The sequence below is a fragment of the Tetranychus urticae genome, chromosome 3 (assembly GCF_039701765.1).
Source record: "Tetranychus urticae isolate SD_2017Ah chromosome 3, NJAU_TeUrti_SD_1.0, whole genome shotgun sequence".
Taxonomy (NCBI): Eukaryota; Metazoa; Arthropoda; class Arachnida; order Trombidiformes; family Tetranychidae; genus Tetranychus; species Tetranychus urticae.
In genome coordinates, this window is record NC_142960.1 from 6,809,358 (window position 1) to 6,835,554 (window position 26,197).

Genomic DNA, 26,197 nt, shown 5'->3' on the forward strand with positions numbered 1-26,197 from the left:
AAATGTTTCTAACGTTTTTTTCTTCTTCTTGCTTTATCTTCTTCTCAACTTATCAGTTATCCTTACTTTCATCATCTTTTTTAGTTATTTGTTCATCTTCCGAAAGATAATTGTGAATATCTTTTTTTGTTCCTTTCTCTTTTTCCTTCATACATTTATACACAATTTTACCCCTTCCCTTACAGTTTCACTCCCAGTTTTTTTGCACTTCATCTAAATGTAAGAATAATAAAAGCATTCTCATTGGAATAAATATTTATATATTTATATATATAAATTTAGTATAGAAACATTCTTATCTTATTCACTTCAGGCAACAATATTTTTCTTCTTCTTTTTTTAATATCAAGTAATGTACTCGACGCAATTTCATGTCACCCAATTTTACTCATCATTTTAACCCTTTTAGATTAACTTTACTTGCAAGTGTCAAAATGAGATTGGTTTATGAACTGTTTCATGTTTACTGATCAAAGAGGTCATTGGAAATTAATGGTTTCATGGTTTAATTGGAATGATTAGTTTCAATGATTAACGAATATGAAAGGGTAAGAAAATATGATTACCGAGATTTGTTCATTTTCGTAGAGATGATTGTTTTTCAAGATGAATTTAAACTTCCGGAAAAGTTCTGAATCTTGTTTCTGTTTTTATTGTACAAGAAACTGTTCAAGATGAAATGAGAAAATTGTGAAAAGATTTATAATGATGATAAAAACTGTGATAAACTGAAGCGATATTGAATTAACTTTAAAAGGATAACAATTCTGTGTAATTGAAAGTTTTGCTTCAACATTTTTTTTGTTTCTTCAAATTATAAGAGTTACTAAATGTTGATGATGAAGCTTGCAGACAAAGTGAAGACAAAGGAAGATGAATCAAGAATTAAGACGAAAAGTTGACTTGACGAAAAAAGAGTTTTTCTGAAGACAAAGATACACTTAATCTTTCATCCAAAGAGATTAACAGGTTTTAATATATTTATAAGGGGAAGAGAGAGAGAGTAGGATGATAAAGATTAAAGTGAGTTTGATGAAACAAGAATCGTACGATTGATTAGGCTGACGTGTTCAGAAACGGATTTAGCATTAAAAAAAGGAGAATCAATTTAATCTGTTTGAATGAGAAAAGGTATATTCAGAGACTGGACTAGGGTGGAAGATTGCAAGACAGATTATAAAAAAAGCCGAGACAAAAGTGGTCGAGTAAGATGATAAAGGTGGGTTTGATTATTAATAACAGCATCACACCGTGATCACGAATTCAGTTTAAAGCGTATTAAAAGATGAACCATGGAAGGCGATTAACCTGGGTTATTCAAGGATGAAGATTAGCTCATCACAGGAATTTGTATAAGCAGTAACCAGAAAAGATGAAACATGAAAAGCTACTCGTCATAATTTTATTGACTCTTTTCATCTTTTCAAGTTGTTGATTGGTGAACCTCATAATTGGAACAACTGTTTTACAGAAAGTTGTTTTTTTTTATTCAAAGAAACCAATGATAATGGCTTCATGAGTTTTGATAAATCCAGAAGATTAAGAGGGAGTTGAGAGACAAAGGTGAGGAGGAAAGATGCAGATGCAGTAATCAAGGTCGATTAGTGGACAGATGAAAATCGTGTTTAAATGTTGGTTACAAATGAAGGATTTGCTGAGGTTGTTACACATGTTGATGGTTCAACTGTTTTTTTCTGCATCTTTTCTTATCTCTCTGTTTGTGATGATAATGAAAGGATGATGAGGTTGTTGTTGTTGTTGATTGAAGATGGATCAACTCGATGAGGATTATATCAATTGAAATTAGATGAATGATGAGGATGATTACAATCTTAAAATGGTTGGAAAAGGATAAAAAGATGAGAAATGGAGAAAAGTCTGAGAATGGAATAAATATCAAAGATTAAGAAGACGATGATATTAATAATAATGATTATGATAAAGATGATGAGATGGAAGAAGCAATGGAATCGGATTAAATATTGAGAAGTTATTCATTTGAAAAATCATGAAAATGAATTTGATGACGAGAAAGAGACTAGTTTTTATAGATATTTTCACTTCTTATTATTCACAATAAATTCAGATGAATTAAAATAAAGGTTGAAAGAGTGAATGAGTGAAGGATAAGATGAAGAGAAGATGAAAAAAAACAGAGATTAAAGGGGAAAAGAAGAAGAAGAAGAAGATTGAAAGAAGAAAAAAAAGAATCGAAAGATGATGATAAAAAAAGGAATCAAATTAACAATTAGATGTAAGCTATGGAAATGCGAATTGCCGTTGTTTTTACTGTTGTCTGATAGTTTCCATGTGAAAATTTATTGGATGAGAAAAGATGAAAAATGATGATTCCTTTTAAGCACGCACCGAAAGAAAAGGTGAAAAAGGTAATTAGCATTTGGCATTATGTAAGTTTTCAAGTGAAAAAAAGAGGTAAAAGTTGAAATAAACAAAGTAACAAGGATTCGTGTGTGAATAGGCAAAGACAAATATCAATATTGTGTGGAAGTGAAAGTACAGCTTAAAGGAATGAAGTTTCAAGTTGATATCATGTAAAATCTTAAAGATGAATGCTCATTAAACAAGATTGATTCAGTGCTTAAATTTGTTATTGAGTGAAAAAGAGAAGGTAAAAGAAGAAGAAGTAAAAGTTGAAAGCAGTAAAAGGTAAGAGTTGATATTCATTACAAACATTTGTGAATCACCTATAATAAACAATGAATACAATTTGACAGTTAGTAGTTCTTGGTAAAGCAAGAAAAAGAAACAAAAGTTTCAAGATGAAGGCAAGAAGATAAACTGAAAAAATGAAAGAGTTAAGATTAAGTTTCTTTGAAGAGACGAAAAGGGTTTACCGATGAATATGCAAAGTAAATGAAAATGATGAAGATGGAAAACGATGAGGAGGAGAAGAAAGAGTTATCCATTTTTATTGGAAATTGTTTTACATTTTCAGCTTTTTCTCAACATTCATATTGATGGCATTTAATCCGAAAAGATGAGTGTTATTAAATGAAAAGCTATTGGGAGTTGATTGGTTAATAGAGATGTATGCAAACAAGATTATCGTTGTTAGTTGAAATCATTGGATTGATAAGTTGAGGATGATGATGGTAAAATGATGCGATGAAAGAGCAGAAAGTCAAGTTTAAAAAAAAAGAAATGGTTAAGACAAAGTGAAAGATAGTGAACGATGTAAGAATGATGTAAAGATGCTGTGAAGATGCTTAAAAGATGATGGCTACTGAGTTGAGGATAACAAGAGGTTTGATGGTGATGAAGATTATCAGCGACAGAAGAGAAGATGATAATGATGGAAAGACTTTTCTCTCTCTCTCTCTTCTTCTTCTTTTGTATCTTACCGAGTTTATGCTTAGACATTATTTTAAAAGATTAAAGATGAATAAAGAAGCTTGAAAATGGTAAAGTATTAGATAATAAACTCATCTTTCCTCTTTTCCTGAAAAAAGGGGAATCGCAAGGTGAAGGAGAGATAAAGGGATGATCAAGGGAAGATTAGGGAAGAAGAGAAAGATTGCAATGAAAACTGTCAGCTATTGTAATCAAATCTTATTGTCAGTATTAGAAGAGACATGATCATTATGACAGAAGCCTTGCCACTTTTGCTGACAACTCAAGCAACATGATCATCATTATCATTATACAAATGCTTTGAATAAAAGGAGGAAACAAAAAAAAGTGACCTTTTAAATCCATTCACAGCTTAAGACAAGTTAACATTTCAAGAAAAATTTACAAATCACAAAATGAACAATCAAATTGATTGTGTCAAAATTGATACCTTTTTTCAATAACAAAATCCTTGAATTATCATTTACCTTGAGTTACATGATAAGATACTTTCACTAATCTTTGTAATCCCAACTTGTCCTAAGATGACCGTTTATGTGAGGAATCATTTCAACTAATCTTTAAAATTTAAATGAAGTTTGCCATGGAAATGTGTTAATCTTAATAATTGTTTACAATCATTGGATAACAATCAACTGAACATTAACTGTTAAGCTTTTAATCATGTTTAATCAAGGGTAAAACAAGAGATTCAACTTTTTTTGCTAATCGTTTCATAATTTAATTTGTAATGAATATTCATTGGATTCAATTCAATTTGAAGAGGAAAAGATGACCAAAACTGGACAAATCTAGGTTTTTGTTTAACATTAATAGACAATTTTTGTATTAATTAGAATGCAAAATGTAAATATATTACGGTTGATTAATGATTAAATAAATCACAGGTTAATTCAGAGAAATTTGTCTTTTTTTTGTTATTCTTCTGGTTGACTCTTGCTGAGTTAATTGGTTTCAAAGGTTCAATGATAAATGCTGATAAAATGAGCATTTGATCAGTTATTGGTATCATTAATATTGTCAGTCGATGATAATCAAGATAATCATTTGAATTTATCATTCAACAATTGAGGCAACATGATCTAATTGTGCGATTGTAATACATTATCAAATGAATTAACGCTTGTTAATCTAAAAGCGATTGATTAACACTACTTTTTGTTTGATAACAAATGATAATAATACATCAATGATCGTTTATTGGATCGGTTAATTGTTGCAGTTTAACTTTTCTTTATCAATGTGAGTTAATAAATTGTCGACAATAAATGAACATCATTAAAATGAACGGCTTTAAGGTTCACAAAATGGTACAGCAACAATTGCAAGCAGTGATTAAAAGCAGACAATCGAGAAACAATTGGACTTAAAGTCGTAACTGGTTTAAAGGCTATAGCGTAATTTAAGCGTGATTAAGGTTTGATCATTGATCAACTTCAAAGTTGATTCACAGTCGAAAACAAATTTGCAACTTTTCCAGTTTCCAGTGAAAATGATTGCAATTAATGGCGAGAAAGAGTCAATTGGTAATCATTAAATCCATCATGATTTACCTTATTTATAAATTAATAGTTTAATCCATCTTAATCCTTGCTTAAAAAGCTATGAAAAGAGCAATAATTTTGTGAACATTAATTTTACGATCGGAAAATAAGGTCAAAAGTTTTTGTTTGGTTGACAAATTTGGTGAAAGTTGAATCAATTGATTAACAATAAATGATATTTAATAAGTGATTATTGAAAGGGAGTCCAACTGTTGATTTTCAGGCTTAAACTGCGTGAGTTAATTGCAAGTGAACAATTGATTATTTTGATTTAAACAATGAAAACAATAAGACGAAAACTATTAATTGTAATTGTTGTTAAGGCGATCAAAGAAATGGAAAGCTTATTTTGACATTAATTTCAACTTTAAATTTAATTTCAATATTAAATGATTTGAGTTAATAGCGATTAAAGTGACTCTCATTAGGTGCCTGTTTAAACAAACTGTAAAACTAATAAACAACTAAATCAACGTGAAAAGTTGAACAATCAAAATGGTACTTATTAGCTGATTACAATTAAAGTACAGTAATTAAAGGTAAGTGGTTAAAGTTAAATCCAAAATGACCTTTCTTTTCATTATTATTGTTTTATTTGCCATAAAATTGACTTGATCATTGATTTGTTTCATGTTTTCACGGCATTAACTTTCGACTTTGTTAATCTTAATCATTGCGATCAATGATAATGGCTAATAATCAATATTAACATTTCCCTGAAAGTTGTAAACTAATTAAATTTATTACGATTGAGATCATCTTTTTGCGGCAAAAACAACAATTACAACCAAATCGTTAGTTTCAATGGTAATAATCATTTTGAGGATTTAATTGTATCTCAAGAAATGTCACTTTGATTCATTGAATGAGCAATCTGTTGATTTGGAAATTCATTGAATGTTGTGTTTTTTTTCATACAAAATGTTTCAATTGAGACAAAATTAGATTTTAATTTTAATGTAATTTTGCTAATAATGGGAAAATTGAATCAATTTCATCAATAACTATCCATTGAAAGGATATTAAACTGATTAAGAGTGAATTAAAAATACTAAACAAGTGATTAGTTGAAAAATAATTACGATGTTAAGAGGTAATAATCCTGTCTGGAAAAAGATACAAATTAAGAGTTTCATGAAAATGAAATGAAAGGAAATGATGAAGATTGCAATCGGATGAAGATAATCATGGAATCAATTGGCTTTTACAGTTTAATTTATCAACTGAAATGATAATAATTTTCTCAATCATTTTCATGGATAATTGCAAATGGCCAAAACTTCGAACTCTACTTTTTTTGTACATTTTTCCAGACATCTTTTCCCCGAAGGATTACTTTTCATCGAAAAGCTGATCATCAATAGTCATTCTCCATATCGCAACTCAACGTGAAACATTTTTCATCTTTCATCATGCAAACCTTCAACAACTTTAATATCGCATTTACTCTTCATTTTGACATCATCATCTCACCCTTTATCATGTTGCTAACAAATCTTCATCATTCCTCTACTTTTCAGTAACAAATGTCTTTTCAGAATCTTTTTGCTTCTTGTCTTTTGTCTTTATCTTTATTCAGCAGATAACATGTTTTTTTTCATTGATATAAAATTGATGAGGATAAGGATAAAGATGAGAATGGTTTTCTTTTGTTGTAGAGAGAGAGAAGAGAGGAATCAATGAAGATAAACTGGTAAAGCAATAAAAAATGATGAGAAATGATGAAGGTGAAAAATGTTCAGTTAATTGAGATTAGAATCTTCAATTAGTGAAGCCAATGTCAATCAGTGATGAAGAGACATTTTACCTCTTTTCATCCTTATCATCCTTCTCATCATCAACAATATCATCATCAATAAGTCACATAAAAAAGTCAATTTTTTATCAACAAGAGTTAAACTCATTTATTGTCATGTACCAAATTATGTCAGCTTATTAAGGTGCAAAGTTATAGCCAATATCGAGAGATAAGGTTCTTAAAGAGTTCAATAGAAGAGACAAAAAAAGGTTGACCTCTACTTTTGTCTTCCTCATCACCTTACATTCATAATAATCATCATTTCTCTTCCATCTCTTAATTCATCTTTACAATTCTTTAGCTTTTTTCGCCTCTTTTTATCATTTCATTTTCTTCTTCTTCTTCTTTCTTCAAGCAATGTTGACAAAATCAAATCCCCAATTAAAGCTTAAGACTGCGGGGAGGTTTGATGTATCATGGTGACACAGTGACAGCGGTGAGGAGGAAAAAAAGGATCAAGATCAAGATGAAAGATGAAAGGTGAAGTAAGAAAGGTAATAGATAATCCTCTTCTAGTTGAATCCAAGTATTATGGATTAGACTAGATATTGATTATATTGTCAAGAGAATAATCGAGAGAACAAGTAAAAATATCAAAATGGATAAGTGAGAGAAACATGATAAAGATGAAGATGAGAAATGGATACAGAATTGAAAAGAAAGATGTGTTAGTAAATAAAGAACAATGTTGCTTAAGCTTATTGCTATAAAAAAATGGTAACCTGAGGAGTTGAAGGAATTATGTTTTTTTTGTCTTTCACTGTCTGGTGATGATGATGGTTCTATGGCCATATAACTGTTGGGTTATGCCTAAGGCCAACTTGGAACCGAGTCGATCTCGATGAAAAAAAGATAATCTTGAGCATGTTTACAAGCTTTACCAAATTGAGTTACCTTTATTTTTAAATGGTTACATTTGCGTCACAAATGTCCAAACTGTCTCAGTTGAATCAAACTTCAAAAGCAATCATTATTTTTAATCAATAGTCAGACAAATCTAATTGATGATAACAACAATAATGAACATCATTTGCGATTAAAATTGAAAACTTTGTTGGAAGAATCATAATCGAGCTCAACTTGATGTCCTTTAAAAGCTATAAGCACTATTCATCGAAACCAAGTTGACCGCAATCATGTTCAGAGTTGATTAGGTTGAAGTTTTGGTTTCATAACTTTGGTTAATTTTTTCATTTTCAATTTTATTGGCTAATGTTGAGGTTTTGATTCTTAGAGTTTATTGATTGTCTCATCATTGATTGAATAATTGATTACTGCGATTATGTAATTATCAGAGTGATTGATTCAAGATTTATAACTTATCTGTCTGCTTTTCAACCTGAAAATACTATTATCCAAATCTAATCCAAGAGTGAATAAATTGACAGTCAAGGGCAACTCAACAGTTAATATTATTTTATCAACAGACAGTTGATTATTTTCACTCCCTGGACAGAGGAATAAACAGAATGACAGATTTCCGTGAAAAGAAGGAAACTCTTTTCTCTCTTGCAGAACAATTCATTGTCTTGAAGAAAATGAACTTTTCACCATTTCCATTAAATTGATTCGTATTGATAATTAAATAAAGTTTAAAGAAAAGTAAAGGAAAAGCAACAGCAAAAGAAAAAAAAGAACATCAAAGTGAAAGAAGAAGAAAAAAAGTATGAATCTGTTTGACAAAAGGCGAATAGCTTTTTGTTCACAAATGTTGACGACGACGATGACGACGAAGAAGAAGAGTTGAAGATAATGATGACAGTGAAAGTGAGGGTAAGATGAAAGGATAAAAAAGAGACAAGAAAAGGAGTTTTGATTAAACCATGAAGCCTGAGGGAGATGGAATGAAAAATACAAAGTTAAATCTAAGTTTCATCTTGGGTTTGATATGTATTATGGATCAGAGTGAAAAGCAAAGGGAAAAAAACTGACAAGATCATATAAGATAATTAAATGAAAAGATAAAGAGGAAAGCATTTCTATTCAAATTAAACTGGATACAGAAGATGAGGAAAGGGAAGGATGAAGATGAGTTATAAAATATATATCAAGAGAAGGAGAGAAGAGAAAAAAAATTATATATATTTTCATATATTTTGTTTATAGTGTTAAAATAGAGGGGAGAGTTAAATATGAATCTTGAGGAGTAGAGGGATGAGGATGAGATCAAGATGAGAGGTTATGGTGGTGGAGTAAAGATGGTGGATGAAGGAGGAGGATGAAAGGGGAAGATGACAAGTTGATAGGAGGAGTCTTTGATAAATTGGAATAAGATGAAATATAATGAAAATAAGGCAAAGGTACATCTTTATGATGAAAGAAATAATAAGAGGATTGTCATGAAGGGAAAGAGAGTTTAAGATTGAATCAGGAACAAAGGGTAAACAGCTAAAGAATAAGATGAAGATGAAATGATGATAATGAGAGGAAGACAATACGTTTTTGCCACCTTCTTTTTTCTCTCTTTTTTTCTTCTTACTATTGAAAAATATTTTCATTTCACTAAGCAAAATGTTGGAAGAAAAAAAAGGTTTTTTCAAGATAATGATGAGGAGGAGAAATGAAGAGACTGGGAAAAGTGTGTTAAAGGATGAAAAATTATTGGCAACAATTGTAAATTTGACTCTTCTTTACAAGTGATTATAATGTTGCTAATTTAATGGTGTTGACCCTTTGGTGTCCAAGTGGATGAAAAAGTGTTTACAGTTGCAGGATCAAAGTGTTATTCAATGTTACCATATCAGGGTATTCATGGTATAGGATAGCCCAAGGGAGTCAATGGTGAGAAGATGATAAACAAGGTATTTAGTTGCGCTTGTTATGAGATGATGCAGAGATGTTCATTCAACAAGTAACTCAAAGCCTTTTATCATCTTCACCATCAACATGATTGCACGTTGTTACTTGTTTCACATTCAATGATCAACAGTTGATGTTGGCTTATTACAGGTAAACAGTGAAAATTGAAACGAAATGGCAAGCAAATAAATACAAACAAAAGAAAGAGTAACACACAAAGAGTAGCGCAAAGTATTGGTAAAGATGAAAAGATGAAAATTGCTATTAAAAAAAGGTTGAAAAATGAATTGTAGGAGGAGGAGGAAAGATGAAGCATTTTAAGATGGGAAAATGAGAGAAGAAAAGTTCTATGCTAATTGATTGATGAAGAAAAGGTGAATAAAAGGTGAAGTGAAAGATTGAGTAAAGATGTGAAGATGAAAATGAACAGTAAGTAGTTGCAATGAGTTCATGGAGAAATGGTAAATAGAAATGTTGGTGAAAAAGTTTTCTCCGGCCCTCCTTAAGGTGTCTAATATACTCTTTTTTTTTGTTATAATCACAAGGAATGAGATGAAGAGAAATAAGAATGACATTTTAAAGAAACAATGAGGATGAAGAGAAGAAGATGAAAAAATGTTTGTTTTTAGCTAAGATTAATCAGGGATGGACCGATAATAATGATGAAAAGCATATACACTTTAACTCCTTGTTGAGGAGGAAAAAAAAGTTAAAGTTATAAAAGCAAGTAAAGCATGAAAAATTTGATGAGACAGAAATAAGGATGAAGATGAAGATGATGAAGATGCTCTTTTATTAGTGCAACTCTAACAATGTGTATATAGTTTTTGCCTCTTCTTTCACTACATTTTTTATCATTCATTTTCATTTTCATTTTATCATATTTTTTTTCTTCCTTTTTTTGTTCATTTCATCTCATCTTTTTTTACTTTCTTTTAACATCCTTTTATGCATATTATACTGAATCTTCATTTTCATTTTCCATTCTCTTTAAAATCAACTTTGAAATGAATTTTCAGCTCAACTCATTGTATGAAAATGAGTTTTCAAACTTTGTTTCATTTTTCTCTCTAATTGTTGACTTTCATTTGAAAATTTATTTTCTCAATCAATTTTTGATAAAATTCAGTTTTCGATTCAAGAATGGAAATGATTTTTCATGTTCAAAAGTATTATCGAGATTCGACTGGTAATGAGTAGATGAGTGGTTATAATGATGTTGATTATGATGTTGATTATCATGATTATAATGATTATGGTGATAAGTGATGAACCATCTTCATTACCATAAAGGTTATTTAAATTTTGATGATAAAATTTTTTCTATGGAATAGACAAAAAGAAGACTTTTATTCACTTTCTTAATAAGCAATATTAATATAAATATATTTATATAATAATAATAATTATAATAATATCATTAAATCACATTCCAATTGCAAGTATAAATATTTATCTAATGTCGAGCAATAATTCAAAGTCATTGATGTTATGGAAATGAACTTTGAAAAGTTGCAAGAAAAAAAGGTAAAATTGCAAATTTAGATTGTTCTTATTCATCATTATCTGATTGCAATTTAATCAGAACAGAACTGAAAGGTAAGACCAAAATTAAGATCAAGATTTATCAACAGAAGTTCAATGTCAATGGAAATTCAGGAATTGGATTAAAACTAACAATAAAACTGATTCTTTTCATGCAACAACCTTTGTTATCATTATTATTATTTTCACTATTATCATTATTACTTTCATTATTATAACTTTTATCAACATTATAGAGTTTGAAATTATTCAGAGTTCAGTCCCAGAAAACTAATGATAAGAAGGAAAAAAGCATTCCTTTAAAAGTAAATGAATGTTCATTCGTAAGTTAAGTAGAAGAAGAAAAAAAGGTTGAAAATAAAAGGAAGAGGACAAAATGATGAAGAAGACAAATATCTTGAGATACATATTTAGAGTAAATTTTTACTTTTCTCTCTCTCTCGTTCTTTACTCATTTTTCAAAATTTTCATGAATAACAATCAACATTCACCTGAAAACAAACCTTAAGGTGAACTTAGTTTCAACCTATTTTCTTACTTATCCAATCAACATATTATACTGCATCTGTTAACATTTGCTTACCTTTATCAGGTGAAGAAAAAAATGTTTCAATGATAATGATAATGATGAGTTACTCAGTTACGACAAATTGGAATCATCTTTGAACTGTTTCACATTTTCATCATTATCATCAGTTGATTCTTTCCCCATTATTTCCTTTCAATTTCGTCTTTTAATGATAACAAAAATTTTCATCAATATTAATAACAAGCTGACTCGGTATCATTTTCAATAATGATTCAATAAAATGTCAACCATTTCATGCAAAACTCATGCAAAGAATCACAACAGTTGATCAACAATCAGATTCAAGAAGCAAATGCTGGCAGAAATTAAAGTGACTAAAAAATTGAAAATTAACTCAAGTAATGCAAAATAATCTAAACTTGTTGATGAAAAGATCGATGACAAGCTTTGACTTTGATAGTCAAGTCTGATATCGATTCGTCTATCGAAGTATCGTTCAATGAAATCAATTATTTTTGCACGAAAATAATGATAAGTTGCGAACTGAGTTTAATGCGAAGTTTTACCAAATGGTTTGCACAAAATTTTCAAGTCCAGACTAAAGCTGTGAATTGCATTTTATTGTGTAAGTTACTTGGGCTTGATGTGGGAAACAATGAACAAAACCCGAACAATTATCTTGTTATGGGTGTTGATGAATGGAAATGCAATGTCAATGATAATGGCTAATTTTTCAATCAATTGTTATCAATTGGCAAAAAACTTGGATTAAATAATAATCTGTTTTAAAACTTTGTTCAGGTAATAAAGTACTTATGTTTTCTCGAGTAAAGGAATTGATTGAAATTAAATAACTTGAGTGATTATTTTTTTATTATTATAATGATTACCATTACGATTGGTGATAATACAACTGCAGCTAAAATATAAAAATAGTATAACCTTGAATCAAGTTGATGATTAGTGAATGAATAAAAAAAAATACAAGAAGATGGCGAACAAGAAAAAAGAATATAAAAAAGGGGATTCATCTATTCTCATCATCACCATCATTTTCTTTGAGCACTTTTCTCCTTTAAATTCCCTAAGGCCATTATTTTTGATGCTCAATCGACATTCAGTGTAACACTAACAAAAGAGCAAGAATTAGATAAACCAGTATGACAACATGATTTTATCTAATCGATTAATAAATTAACAAAATATGACTAAGAATGATGAAGGATAGAGAGCAGCTTCAAAGGTCTCGAATCTCGACAAATGCATTTTATGGTTATGCAAAGGTAAATGCGAGTTTTGCAAAAGTTAAATGTTAAAGGATTTTGATTTAAATTGAAAATCTTGGAAATTCTGATTCTGAAAGTTTTGATGATCGACAAATTTTTGAAATTTTCTTCTGGAAACTTTGGTTTCTTTATGACTAGTTTGGTGATGGTTTATGAAGAGGACGAGAGATTATTAAAGTTGATGATTAGAGTTGGGCGTGAACAGGTAAACTGGAAAGGGTTTATTAAGGTTATTTGGTGCGATTAAAATTAACTGAATAAAGGATTAGGATCACGTAATTTGAGGGTTTGGCTGAGCCGAGTGGATGAAGGGAAAGAGGGAAACTTTGTAATGAGATTAATATCTTCAATTTATCACCAGATTGGGTTGAAAAGGGAAAGCCCAAGGAATTTCAATTTTTTGGAAACAATTCTGTGAATTTAAAAAGGTCCATCAAGTCAGCAGATGGCGACACAACATTTTGTTTACTTTTTTTATGCGTTTACACGCACTGAAGAGACAATGATGATCATGATGATGATGATGAAAATGATAGTAATAAGGATAATGAGGATGAGAGAGAGAAAAGTAGAAGGAAAATTGAATAATTTTACCTTCCTGAGAAATAAAAGAGATCATTTGATCTTCCTTATTATTCAATCATGATTCAAGATTTTGTTCACTGAACTACTGAGAGAGAGAGACAAGTCTTTAATCAAGTTAGCTATCATTTAAATTAACCAGATTAATTAATTATTCAATCTTTAATGAAGATTACCTTAACCAATGGAAAAGAGAGAAATATCTTTAAACTGTTGAATGATCGGTGTAATCATCAACAACATGATTTTAGTAAACATTTTTTTTCAACTCATCTGCTTACGGCTATCCCATGGCAATCAGAATGGTAAGAAGATGAAAAAATGAAAAATCATGACGATTATAATGAAGATAATGATGATGAACCCCTTTTTTATTTGTTAACAAAATGCATTTAACTTTCAACTCTTTATGTTTCTAATTGCATATTATTTTTGATATAACTTTAAATCTACCTTGTAATGGTAAATCTGGTGGAATGATTAAGAGAGTGAAAGATGATTATCATGAAGAGGATAAAGATGAAGAGAAGAAGGGGAAAAATTGTAAAATGATGTAAATTCATTTTCACTCTTTACTCTGACATTATGATATAATAGCTGTTAGACAACTATTTTATTTCCCTTTCCTCCAATCCTCAACTCTTTCGCCATTTAACTTGTTCCTAGCATTTCAGGCAAATGATTAGACTGGTTAACCTTGGAAGAAACATTCAGCTTTAAAACATGAAACATGGACTCACTGGAAACTCTCTCATCATCCTTTTCTTCCGTCCTTTTCTCAATCCCAAAGGAGCCAAAATCTGCTCTTACTTTCCTCTTACTTATCATGGCAAGATTTCACTTTTTTGTTCAATGGATCCCCACACAATCCATGTATTATGTAACCAAGATCTGATTCATTTGACTGATTAACTCTCAAGGTTTTCCTCTTTTTCTTCATTAACTTTATCTCCTTCTTCTTCTTCTCATCCTCATTCTGTATTCCTTCATGGGCAAAATTTATGCCCATGAGATTTTAGGTAAGAAAAAAAATTGACTACTTTTAGAGCAATCCGTCAAAGTATATCTGGTGAAAATTGTGTGTGAGTGTAAATTATATTGGTTAATTTTCATGATAAAAATTATCTTCATGATTAATATGAATTTTAAAGAAACTTGTCCCAAAGACCTTGATTACTTTAAGCCTAAAGTTGCATCTTTTAAAACATGTTAGGTAAACAATGATTATCACGCAATCAACAAACATTCACGAAAAATAATCAGAAAACAAACAATTCACCTTCGCAGTTGCAAATATTAATTACATTGGCCAAATCAAGAAAGTTGAGTAAGAAATTGAAATGAGATTAACAATGGTTAACAGATGAGCAACTTGCAGATAATTAATGGAAAAATATTAAGATTTTTTTGTATAAAGCGATTGAAGAAAAAAAATGAAACAGAAATCAGGTAAAAATTAATGAGATATTGAACAATCAGAGAGACAATTGAAATTAAACAATTGAATCATTTGTGAAGAGAAAAGGTTCATTATAAGATTGCTGGTTATTTGAATCAAATGGTAATAATGGTAAAGTGTTGATCAATAATCTGTCGTGTTCGTCAAAACAATAAGGTAAAAACAAATCAAGATAATCACAGTTGAGGAAATAATCATTTAAAGACAATTAAGAGTTAAAGTAATGACAGACAATTTAATCATTGAATATTGGACGAAATCGCAAGTCTGCAAAAGCTTCTTAATCACAACAAATCAAATGCTAAATATTTGTCACAAATGAAAAACTCGACTCTCAAGATCTCAAAGTAACTTTACAATTTTCAAACTGATTGTCAAATAATATCAAATGTTGATATAACAGTGGCTAATGATAATAACCAGAAAAAGATGATTTAAATTGTCCTAAGGGAACCAGTTGATGTCTCAATGTGTTCAACTATCGGTGTTTCCTATCAGAATTTCATTATTACAGAATCTTAATGGATGAAGGCGAATGAAATGATAATGATGATCATGATGAGCCTGATACAGTTAAGTTGATTTTTAAGTGAAAAAGGTGTTCGGTGATGAGCATTTAAAAGACTCATAACGGCTATCTGTATGGGTTATCTAAATGATGAAAATGGCCTCAAGGTAACTTTAATGTACTCATCCTTTGTACAGTTTACCATGTTGTTCATGTGAGATCAAAAAACGGATCACAAGTTTTATAGCATCAATGAAAGTTTCTCTTCTTCTTCTTCCAGCACCTTGGTTGATAATTTTTACACAAAATGCTAGTTGATGTTAACAAAGGATGCAATTGAATTTGATCATAAAAATGTTCAGGTTTGCCTGGAGAAACTCACTTTTTTACCATGTTTTATCAAATCTGAAGACACTTTTAATAACTTACAGGACAACATCAATAATAATCTTTTTTTTCAAACATTTTCACCATAATCGCTATTATAAATGTTATTATCACTATTAATATCACCATTATTATCATCATTATCATCATTATTATTATTAGTTAAGAAAATTTTGCTAATAAATGTAATAAGAAATTGTTATCGATAACTTTTTTTCTCGCCTTTTCGCGATTCCAAAATTCTGAAGAGGAAAAAGGAAATTGTCTGAGCAAAACTTAACCTACTAAAGATACTATTGAAAAATAGTGAACAAAGTTAATATTAAATTCATCAAACAAAAATATTAAACATTTTCATCTTCTTATTGTTATTAGTTTTAATGATGATAAATTTTCACCTTTTTTGCTCGCTTCAAATTCAACTTTGAAACTTTTTCATCTGAACAGTTGAACATTGTGAAGTTATCTTCTTTTTTTCTGCTGCTGTTCAAGAGGAAAATTGATATTATTGTTATTAATGATAATATCATATTTATATAGGTTGATATGGGAATGGTGGGTTGAACGTAAGTTGACCACCAAAGGCTACAATCAAATCAAGTGTTGATAGATTGATAAATATATTTAAAAGGTATAATAGTGGAATGAAGATGTTTAAGGAATCACAGGTAAAATAGCATGCTAATGATTATATGGTTAAGATGGAAACAAATGGCCGCAAAACTGCATTGTATTGATAACAGGTTTTTAACTTTGTTAAATCAATTTCATTGTAATTGTTGTCAATAAAATGGAACATGAAAAGAGAGGAAAAAAGTGTTTACCTGATCAACCGGGTTTCCTGAATTGGCTAGTAAACTATAAGACTGGGCCAGTAATACTTGAAGTAATTTATCTTCGATTTCATTGGGTCCACTTGTTCGTGGCCTGAAAAGAGACAATTAAAAGAAGAGGAAAAAAATGTAAATTTTAAGAAAGATTTTTGACTTTGGTCAACTTTCGCTTTCAAATTGATATAATTAAAGTTACAATTTGACCATTTTGTTGAGTAAAGAAAGGTCAAAGTAAAGTGAATGTTTGCAAAGTAAATGTTAAGGGAAAGATGAAGATGAAGATGTCATTTTGCTGTCAGCAAACTTGTAAGATAGTGAAAGTTAACTGATAAATGTTCAACTGTTTTAATGCCTTTTAAAGCCGCAAATGGTTGGTAATGAGAGATGAAGAAGACTGATAAATTAGTCAAGTTTTGGGTCAACAGGTAAGTGTCTTAATTTACCTTTGATAGTAAACAAAGGCAAAGAGAAACATTGAAACATGTTTAAATTGAAAATTGTTTGAAAACGTAAATAGTGTTTGAAAGTTGCCCAGTTTGCAAAGCATCAATTTGATAATCATTGTTAATTGGTACAATTTATTGTCAATGACTTTAGTTTACTTTCCGTTAAACATTAAATCATTAATGATTACAATTTTCACAATGAGTTGACAATAATTTTTTCCTATTTTTGGTTAAAACATTTTGCTTTGACAGGCAGAAAACAAAAGTCCCAACATGACATTTATTGAGATAAACAAGTGTATAAATAGAGATTGATAATCAATATTTACCTGTGTAAAATGATTCGAAGACTTGCAATTGAACTAATATCACCCATAATGTCGCCAACAGTGGCATCCACAGAATCAGTTATCTGGTCCAGTGTTAATGGTTTCCAGTTTCTCAATTGAATAAACCCTGTAAATGATAAGGAAAAAAAGTATGAAGACACACAACAAAAAACAAGAAACACAAGAGGGAAACAAAAGGTATGGAAACAGGGTTAAGAAGCAATTCAATTGTAATGGTTATAAGAGAGAAATGAAGTTATCAAGAAGAGTAAGGAAAACAAATGAAACATTATTGTTGTTATTATTTATCAAAAAAAAAAACTCGTAAAGTGTTGAGGCAATCAAGATGATCAAAAAAAGATGAAGATGATAATCAAGGTGATTCCTGTCTATTCATTTTGTGCGCTTGTTTCAACCAACAATTACTAGATTACCTGTTCATCTTTAGTCTGTTTCATTTTAAAATATTTTCAACTCTTGAATACGCAAAGAGGAGAGAAAAAAGTTGGCATCTTCTTGGTAATGATAAAGATGACGTTAAAATTACCTTCACTAGGAGAGATTCAACAATGAGGTAACACACAAAAGGTAAAGAAAAGGGCATAAAAAAGAGAGAGAAGAGAAGATTTATTGATGATGATGAGTAGGATGAAATTGATGGGATCAAGATGAATCAATATATTGTCAGTTGATGTACCATAATTAACTATTACCGATGGTTATTGCTAGTTGATTATAATCACAATCTTTCCATAATAATTCGTTTTACCTTTTTTCTTTTTCTTTTTCATTTTATATTCCTAAAGCAAATAAGCCCAATAAAACCAATTAAACAAGCGCAAGTTCAGGTAACTTCATCAAGTAAACATTCAATGTGATAATAAAGAAGTTCAAGATTGAGTTAAAAAAACTTGCTTGTTGCTGTCAAAATAATAATAATGTTGGATGAAACACTTTTTTTGTTCACTTTACTGATTCACTTGTCTTAGAATTGAAACTTTTTTTCAGAAAACTCTTCTCATCATCTTCATCTGCCTCTGATGGTTGACATGGAACAATCTTTTTTTTTCTGCTAATTGAATATGTTGTGAAAAGGCATTTCATATTGACCTGGGATGGATTTAAATGAAAGAGTTTGTTGGGTGAAAAAAGGCTTCGTTTGATGCATTCAATGATCAACATGGATATTATGAGTTGCTATCATGAGAGTGATGATAGTAATAATGAAATTTCAATGAGAGACAAAAAGAAATGTGAAAGTGAAATGTAAGATGATGGGCATGATGAAGATGAAAAGGTAGAGTAAAAAATTAGGGTTGATATGATAGTTAATAAAAGACTGAAAGTAAAAAATATTTTAAATCAACTGTCAACTTTGATTTTCTTTACATTTTTTTCACTTGCACTAAAATTTGTTCAGATAATTTGAAAATGATCATTAAAACACAATTTTTCATCAAGTACAAGTAAATTGACAAAAGATTGTCCAACTTGCCTCGACTTATTGAGGTTTAATATTGATTTTAATTTGAAATTTTTTCAATTTCAAGCATTCATTCAATTAAACTGAATACATCAATGCAATGAAGTAGAGATTTAATTTTATTTCATTTTATTGCAATGGTTTAAAATTTATGTAAAAGTATTTGCTTAAGCTGCAGATTCGCACAATTTTAGAGAAAATTTTCTTATGCAAAATCAATTTATGATTGAGGTTGCTAAATGATTATTGCAATATCAAAAGTAATCAAAAACAATTTTAGATTAACTTTTGCTATTGATTTTTTTCGATTAAATTATAGCGAATTCTGTGTTTCCGTTGATGGTTATTTCTTAATTTGAATCTCGTAACTGGAATTTGTATTCATCTCAATGGAAAATAATACAAAACTGTGAATTTCGTTCAAAATGAAAACATTAAGAATGCATCGAATTGAAAAAAGGATTCATTCGATAGTTTGATTCAATTAGATATTCGTCTAAAAGGATAAACTTACTGAGCATTAATCAGAGTAAATTCAAAGGGAATCATAATTTGCTAAAACTAAGTTCGTTCTCTCGAATGCGTTTTTACTGTTCGACAGTTCTCTTTGCATTCATACAAAGGTTGGCCTAACAATCCACATATTTTGACGATTTCTAATTTTCTCAGAACAGTTGGAAAATGTAATGATTTTTCACTCGAAAAACTCTCGAACTCTTTTTTCTCTGAAACACTGAAAATGGTCGATTTGATAATTTATGTGATGATGAATAACGCTGTTTAAGTATCAAAGTAAAGTTGATTTAAAATTCGAACTGCAAATTAGACACTTTAAACAGTCTAATAGATTAAGATTTAGATTTTTTGCCTTTTTTCTTTCTTCTTTTCTTTTCATCTTCTCCAGCTTTTGCAACTTTTCCAAGAAGATGATGATAAAGAAGATGAAACAAGAGAAATGAAGCTTTAGTAAGACAATAGGTTAAAACGGAGGTAAACAATTGACATGAACTAGACGAGACCATTAACATTTTGTAGTTTCAATCTTTCGTCTTTACTGAAACATTCACCACCATTCCATTGAGATCCTTTGAGCTCAATCACCACCAACACTATCACAAGAACTGTTTACCTGTTTAGTTTTTTATCTACTATTCAATCGAAAGCAACATCATAAACTAGTGCATATTGATTTAAAAATTGCATAAAGTAGCTTATGAAGAAAATGAAAAGGGATTTAAGTTCTGTAACCGTATTGCTTTGGTATCTCCAGAATGTAGAGATTTTTTCACATTTTTTACTCTTTTTTTATAAGATTTACCTTTCATCTTTTACTCCATCTTCATCATCCATCTATATCCTCATCTCTTATCTTCATCTTCCTTCCTGCCTCTTTTTTGCAGTTTTTTTAAAGAAGAAATTTTTCTTCTTTTCACTTTTCACCGTTTCAAAGGCAATAAATGTTTTCTGATCCTCAACACATTACTATTATTGCAAGAAACATAAATAAGAAGATGAGGATTGACGGATGAGAATGAAAATATCTTCCAAAATCTGACCCCAAAGTGGAAAAGAAGAAGAACCACCATAGAGGGTGGATGATTATCTTCATGATTATGTGGAAAATTCAAACCTGAAATAGTTATTTTTGTTTTTTCACTTTTCCATCTTTGAATATCATTGGTTAAAAATGAATATGCTAAGTTACTGATGAGGATAATACTGATCCTTGATAATCGGAAATGCAGATCAGAGGAAGGTTGAGAAGTAAAAAAATTAGACAAAAAAAGATGCAAAAAACATAAAATAAAATGATAATTTGCAAAATTGGAAAAGTTAAGTTCACAGTTTGAATGTCTTCATCTTTTTTTTTCATTTCCTTTGCAAGGTGAGGCCAAGGAAATTTAAATCATCATCATAATCGTAATCATGATAACATTATTGGCATCATCTTCATGGTAAAATGCTATTCTTTTGAACACTTGAGGTCGGTCAATGGTTTTTTATTGGAACCGAATAGGTTCAAGCCCATCCGGTCTTTCAAATTGACCTGAAAATGTAAACTTTTTGTACCTGAAACAAAATGTTTTGTTTTCTTACGTGAATAAAAAAAGAAGGTAAAAATTGAGTGAAAACACAGCAAAAGTAAAAAAGTTATAACAAGAGGAAGATGAGAAACACCAGAGGAGGGAGATGATATTGATGGAAAGATGAGGATAAAGATGAAATGATGGTGAAGAGAGGAAAGTAAAAGCAAGAAATATATTGATAGAAATGAGAAAAGGCCTTACGGCGTTTTGTTTCTTCTCATCTTCCAGAAACTAGAAGCGAATTGAATGATTGGGAGAAGATGAGAAGATGAACAAGTAACGGGAAGATACAAATAATAGCAATAATAATGGTAATGATAATAATAACAATTATAAATATAATATAAATGCAAAATAAGAAGAAATAATAATCAATAAAAATAATAATTTCATCTTTTTCGTTTGCTTCCTCTGTGGCTGTCTTTTAACTTGAGTCTATTTTGTCTCTGTTTCATTCAATCACCATATTGAACCCAACAGGTAGTCGATGGATAGTTTAATTGAGATGTTACTTTGATTGATTATATTGAATGGTAAACAATGATGATGAGGAGTGATCAAGGTGATGATGATGAGATGTTGAGATTGAAAAGGAAAAAATAATTTTCTCAATATTTGTTCATTTGTTCAAGAATTGCATTAAATAATCTAATGAGAAATTAATCGCTATCTTTGTTTCTGGTTCAATTTTTTTTCTTATCACTTGGATTTTTGCAATTTAAATGTGAAATATTGATTGTTGATTGAGGATAATAAAGATTGTTAAGAAGAGGAAACAATAGGAAGACAAACTCCCACTGAGTTTGGTTCATTTCATCAACCCTTGTCTTAATAATATGGCTTCAATTGATGCTGATTGTTGATTATTATTAAACTGGTCATCATTATCATAATCGTATTATTGGCCTAACAAGACTGGAAATGTTTCAATTTGATTCCATATCAATGAGATTTCATCAACAATCAAACCTAGGATTAAATCAATCAAAAGCTAAGATGAACATTGAGAGTTATTTAAATTGCTAAATGGACAAGAATTGACTTTGAATGAGTTTAAATTGAAAATTCGAAGATTAAAAAATTAGAAGCAAAAGCTTTCTCAACGTTTTGAGAGACATCAATTCATGGCAAACTGTTTCCAAGAATCTAATTGATGTTGATTTGCATTGATTTTAGTTGTTAAAATAACGAGTTGATCAACTTGAGTCAAATGTTTGATTTTGATTTACTCATGATATTGATGTTTCAACTTTAACTAGGTGAAGATTGTGAGGATTGAGGGTAAATTTGGATGATAATGATGATGAAGATGGAGTGAAAATAATACAATCAGCTTTTCATCATCATGTTAAATATTCATTGGACATTTCAGTGTAAAATAAAAGAGAAGCAAAAAGTTGACTCAATGATAAATGCGCTTTGTCACCCTAATGTTACTTTTTGTCCCCGATTTGCTTTTGTCACCTCTTTTATAAAAATATTAGGATATTGCTGAATCTATCATTGTATTAATCATCATCACCATGATCGTTATCGTCAGCAACTGGTAACAAACACAAGAATATGAAAGTTGATCAATTGATGGACGATGGTTAACAGTGATTCACAATAAAAAACAACAAATAATGAAAATAATAATCAGGAAAAGTGAATCTCTATCCAAGTCCAGCCTTTGACTTTTGGCGAAACTTGAAACTTGTTAGTCAATTATTGTGATCATGTTCAATAGGGATTGAGGGATAATGTTAATAATGATGATTATGATGATTACGATGATGACCATAATCGTCATTACAAAATGTACAAGGAGGAAAAAAAGAATCGTCAACCTTGATAAGTGCTGTAAAAGAGTACGAAGTTATTGGTAAGCAAAAAGCTCAACATGAGCTTACCATGAGATTACATAGAGATTTAAAGGTAAAATTGAAAGGTTGAAAGATTTTAATGAAATGGGAATAAATTCAATTCAATTGTTAACATTATGAATTACAATGTAAATCAATTACTATTTGATTTGATGATGATAAATTAGACATGATTGGCTTTTTGCGCTTCTTTTTTCTTCTCTCTCTACTTTGAATCTTTAGGTAACTGAAAGAGTTGAAAAATTGTTGACAGGTGAGGTAAACTCAAGATTCAAGATGATAATGCTAATTCACAGAGCGAATATGATTAACTGGAAAAGTTGGTTAAAAGGGGAAAAGATGAAGCTTTACTCAATCTGGTATTTGAAGTTTTTTCAGACAAATTTTGACAGAAATTTTGAGATTTTTTCTCGTCTTGTTTCTAATCCTTTCTCGGTCTTTTGTTTATTGAAAAATTTAAATATATTTTAATGTATTTATGTCCATTGACACTACATGGGAAAGTATAAATTTTTGGGTTGCTAGTTGATGGTAAAATGTTTACTATTGGAGGCGATTCAGGTTGTCATCAGAAATCATAGGTAAGTAGTTAAATAATAATGTTAAGAGTCTATGGGAAGAGAGTGGCAAAAAAGGAGAAACTAAGACAAGTAAACATATGAGATTTAAGAGACAGAGGTAGACAGAGGAAGATAGAGAGTAAGGGGAAAATGTAGACAGGGATGAATAAGTAGATAGATGTAAAGAGAAGGGAAAAGAAAGAATCGAACAATTGATTGGTTTGAAGGCCTTTTACACCTTTCATCTGTCATATTGTTGCAAGAAGCTTGAAAAAAAATATGAAAGATAAAACAGTCAACAGTGTAACTCAATGTGAACCAGAATTTTTAAGTAAATCTTTTATAAGGTACAATTGGGTTATTATTTATATTGTTGTCTTGTTTTTTTATCACAGTTAAATGCATAGTAAATCTGTGTTTTACATTTGGATTGTCTTTAAAATCGTAAATTTTGTTTCATTTTTCAACTTGATTTTAAACTTCATTTCTCTCTGCATTGTGCATGTTAAGGGAAAATAATTAAGGTAAAGTCTCATTTTGACCGCAAATTTGAAGCTTTGAGAAAAAAAAACATAAAATTTTAACCGTAAAAAAGCTAACTTTGAAATATTAGGGTTTTGGGTTAGACTGGGTTGGACTAGACTAGTGCTTTTGAACCAGTTATCTTGGTTTGATGTAAATAAAAGCTATGAGTTTGGGGCTTCAATATTTACTGGTAAAATTGAGATTAAATTGGACATTTTAACTCACCTTTGGCCCCGGAAATTTCCGACTCTGGATATCCTAGGTGAAGAAGAGCGGTTTTCACTAGATTCGAGAATAATAGTCCGGAAGTTATTATTGCAAATGAATCTTGTTCAACAACACCTGATGGAGATATTGAAGCTGGAAAAGTTGGTGAAGATGTCGAGGAATGATTACCAGAATCTCCTGATTGTTGATTTGAATTGATTGAAGAGGAATGGTCAAGGTGTGAGGTTAAAAGATGGTGAGTGTGATGATTATGATTATGGTGTTGAAGGTGAGACAAATTGTGATTAAGATGGTTGGCTTGGAAAGGATAATGGTTTAGTCCAAAAAGACTGCGAAGGGCTGATGACGGTGATAATTGTTGAGACAATGATACATTAATTGCTTGACAATGGCCACCTCCGTTGTTGGTATTATTACAACCAACAGACGAGTTATTACTATTGTTATTGTTATTGGTACTTAAATCAAGCGAAGGTGAACTGTTTGTTAAATGCCGTTGATTGCTATTACAATTGGATTCGTTATTTTTACCATTGATTAATTTGTCTCCTAATGAAAGGTTAACACTAGTATCACCATTTGTTGAAACATTATCGGTAATATTGACACTACTTCCACTGTTTTGGTTAGTATTAATAGTTTCAATATTTTTATTATCATTTGGATTGGCAGGATTAACGTCTAAATCATCATCTTCATCGATATTATTACAATTATTAACAGCATTACCGGGACTGGTTACAGTGGTATTAGTAGTGGTAGTGGAACAAACTGCTTTTGTATCAATACTTTCACTCCCTAGTAGACTGAAGCCTCCTTCACCTGAGCTTTTATCACCAATAGATGTTTGGTTAGACAGTAAGGTTGGTGAGTTTGTTGTCGATGGTGGAATTAAATTATCTGTCGATATTTGAAGCTTTGAACATGTTGATATTTTACTTGACAACGGGGAGGTTGATTGTAATACCGATGGTAGAGTTTGTGGTGAATCGGTTAAAGATGACTCTGGAAGGTTGGTTGAGGGATTTAACGCAGAGGAACCATTTGCTTCCAATGTATGGGTTTCATTTGGTTGATTTGTTTGGGTTGGTGTTTCGCTTGTTACAGTTAATTGGGATCCTGATGTTGCATTTGGCGATGTTGCTGGAACCAATGTTGTTACTGTTGGTTGTGTTGTTGTTGTTGTGGTTGAAGTTGTTGTTGATAAAGATAACGATGGGACTGTTGTTGTTGGTGAGGATATATTTGGTGTTACATTGGATGTTGTTGGTGATGATGGTGGGGTTGCATTACCATTTGAACTAACCCTTTCAACAATACACCTAATTGGAATGCTTGTGCGTCCTGTAAAACAGGCACAGTCTAGGTAATCCATTGGCGCGTGCAGCATAAACAACCATCAGAGTTTCAATAAAAATAATAAACATCACTATCAGTTGAACATTACAAGTTTCAAGCCAAGTCTCAGACAGAAGATGAGAAGCTGTATCACGTGACCCAAAGCAACCAGAACTTCGCCAGCTACAGTTGTTCCATCTAGAGGTTATCTTAATAACTGTTAAGGTTTTTTTTGGTTAAACCAATTAATTGTCTCCATAAACCAATCACCGGATTTTTCTTTAAATTAATTGTTCAACAGTTATTTAGTGTCACACCATTAATCAAATTCAACCAACATTAACAATCTGTTAACGTTTAATTAAGCCACAGTGAATCGACAATACAATGGATTTAACTCTTGTTGTTCACTACAAGAGTTCACTTGTTGTTTAACTGCTGTACATAAATCCTCACCTTTATTGATCATCTGTTTGGATTATTTATTTCTTTAATCAAGGATTCGTAATTTTACCCAATTTTGTGTAACACATCAAATCTTAACCAATTGACTGAAAGGTCTGAGATAGTCGATTGTTTTACAGCTTGTGATAACTCAGACTGTGTGAGAAAAAAAATTTGCCAAAACATTCTGTAACAAATTGGTTTTGATTGTTTCTAAAAGGTAGGCCAATGAATGTATCTAATTACAATT

General features: G+C 30.3%; 1 protein-coding gene across 1 annotated transcript in view; it reads right to left on the minus strand.

Annotated features, from left to right (window-relative positions):
* dve (SATB1_N and homeodomain domain-containing protein dve) overlaps positions 1–26,063 on the minus strand; it is a 36,427-nt gene extending 10,364 nt beyond the window's left edge. The window contains exons 1-3 of the mRNA XM_025161860.2: positions 24,163–26,063; positions 17,418–17,544; positions 16,634–16,736 (exon numbers count right to left, since the gene is read on the minus strand). Coding sequence (XP_025017628.2) covers positions 16,634–16,736; positions 17,418–17,544; positions 24,163–25,555 — 1,623 coding nt within the window. The 5' untranslated portion in view covers positions 25,556–26,063. The remainder of the gene's footprint in view (positions 1–16,633; positions 16,737–17,417; positions 17,545–24,162) is intronic.
* Positions 26,064–26,197: the final 134 nt, after the last annotated feature.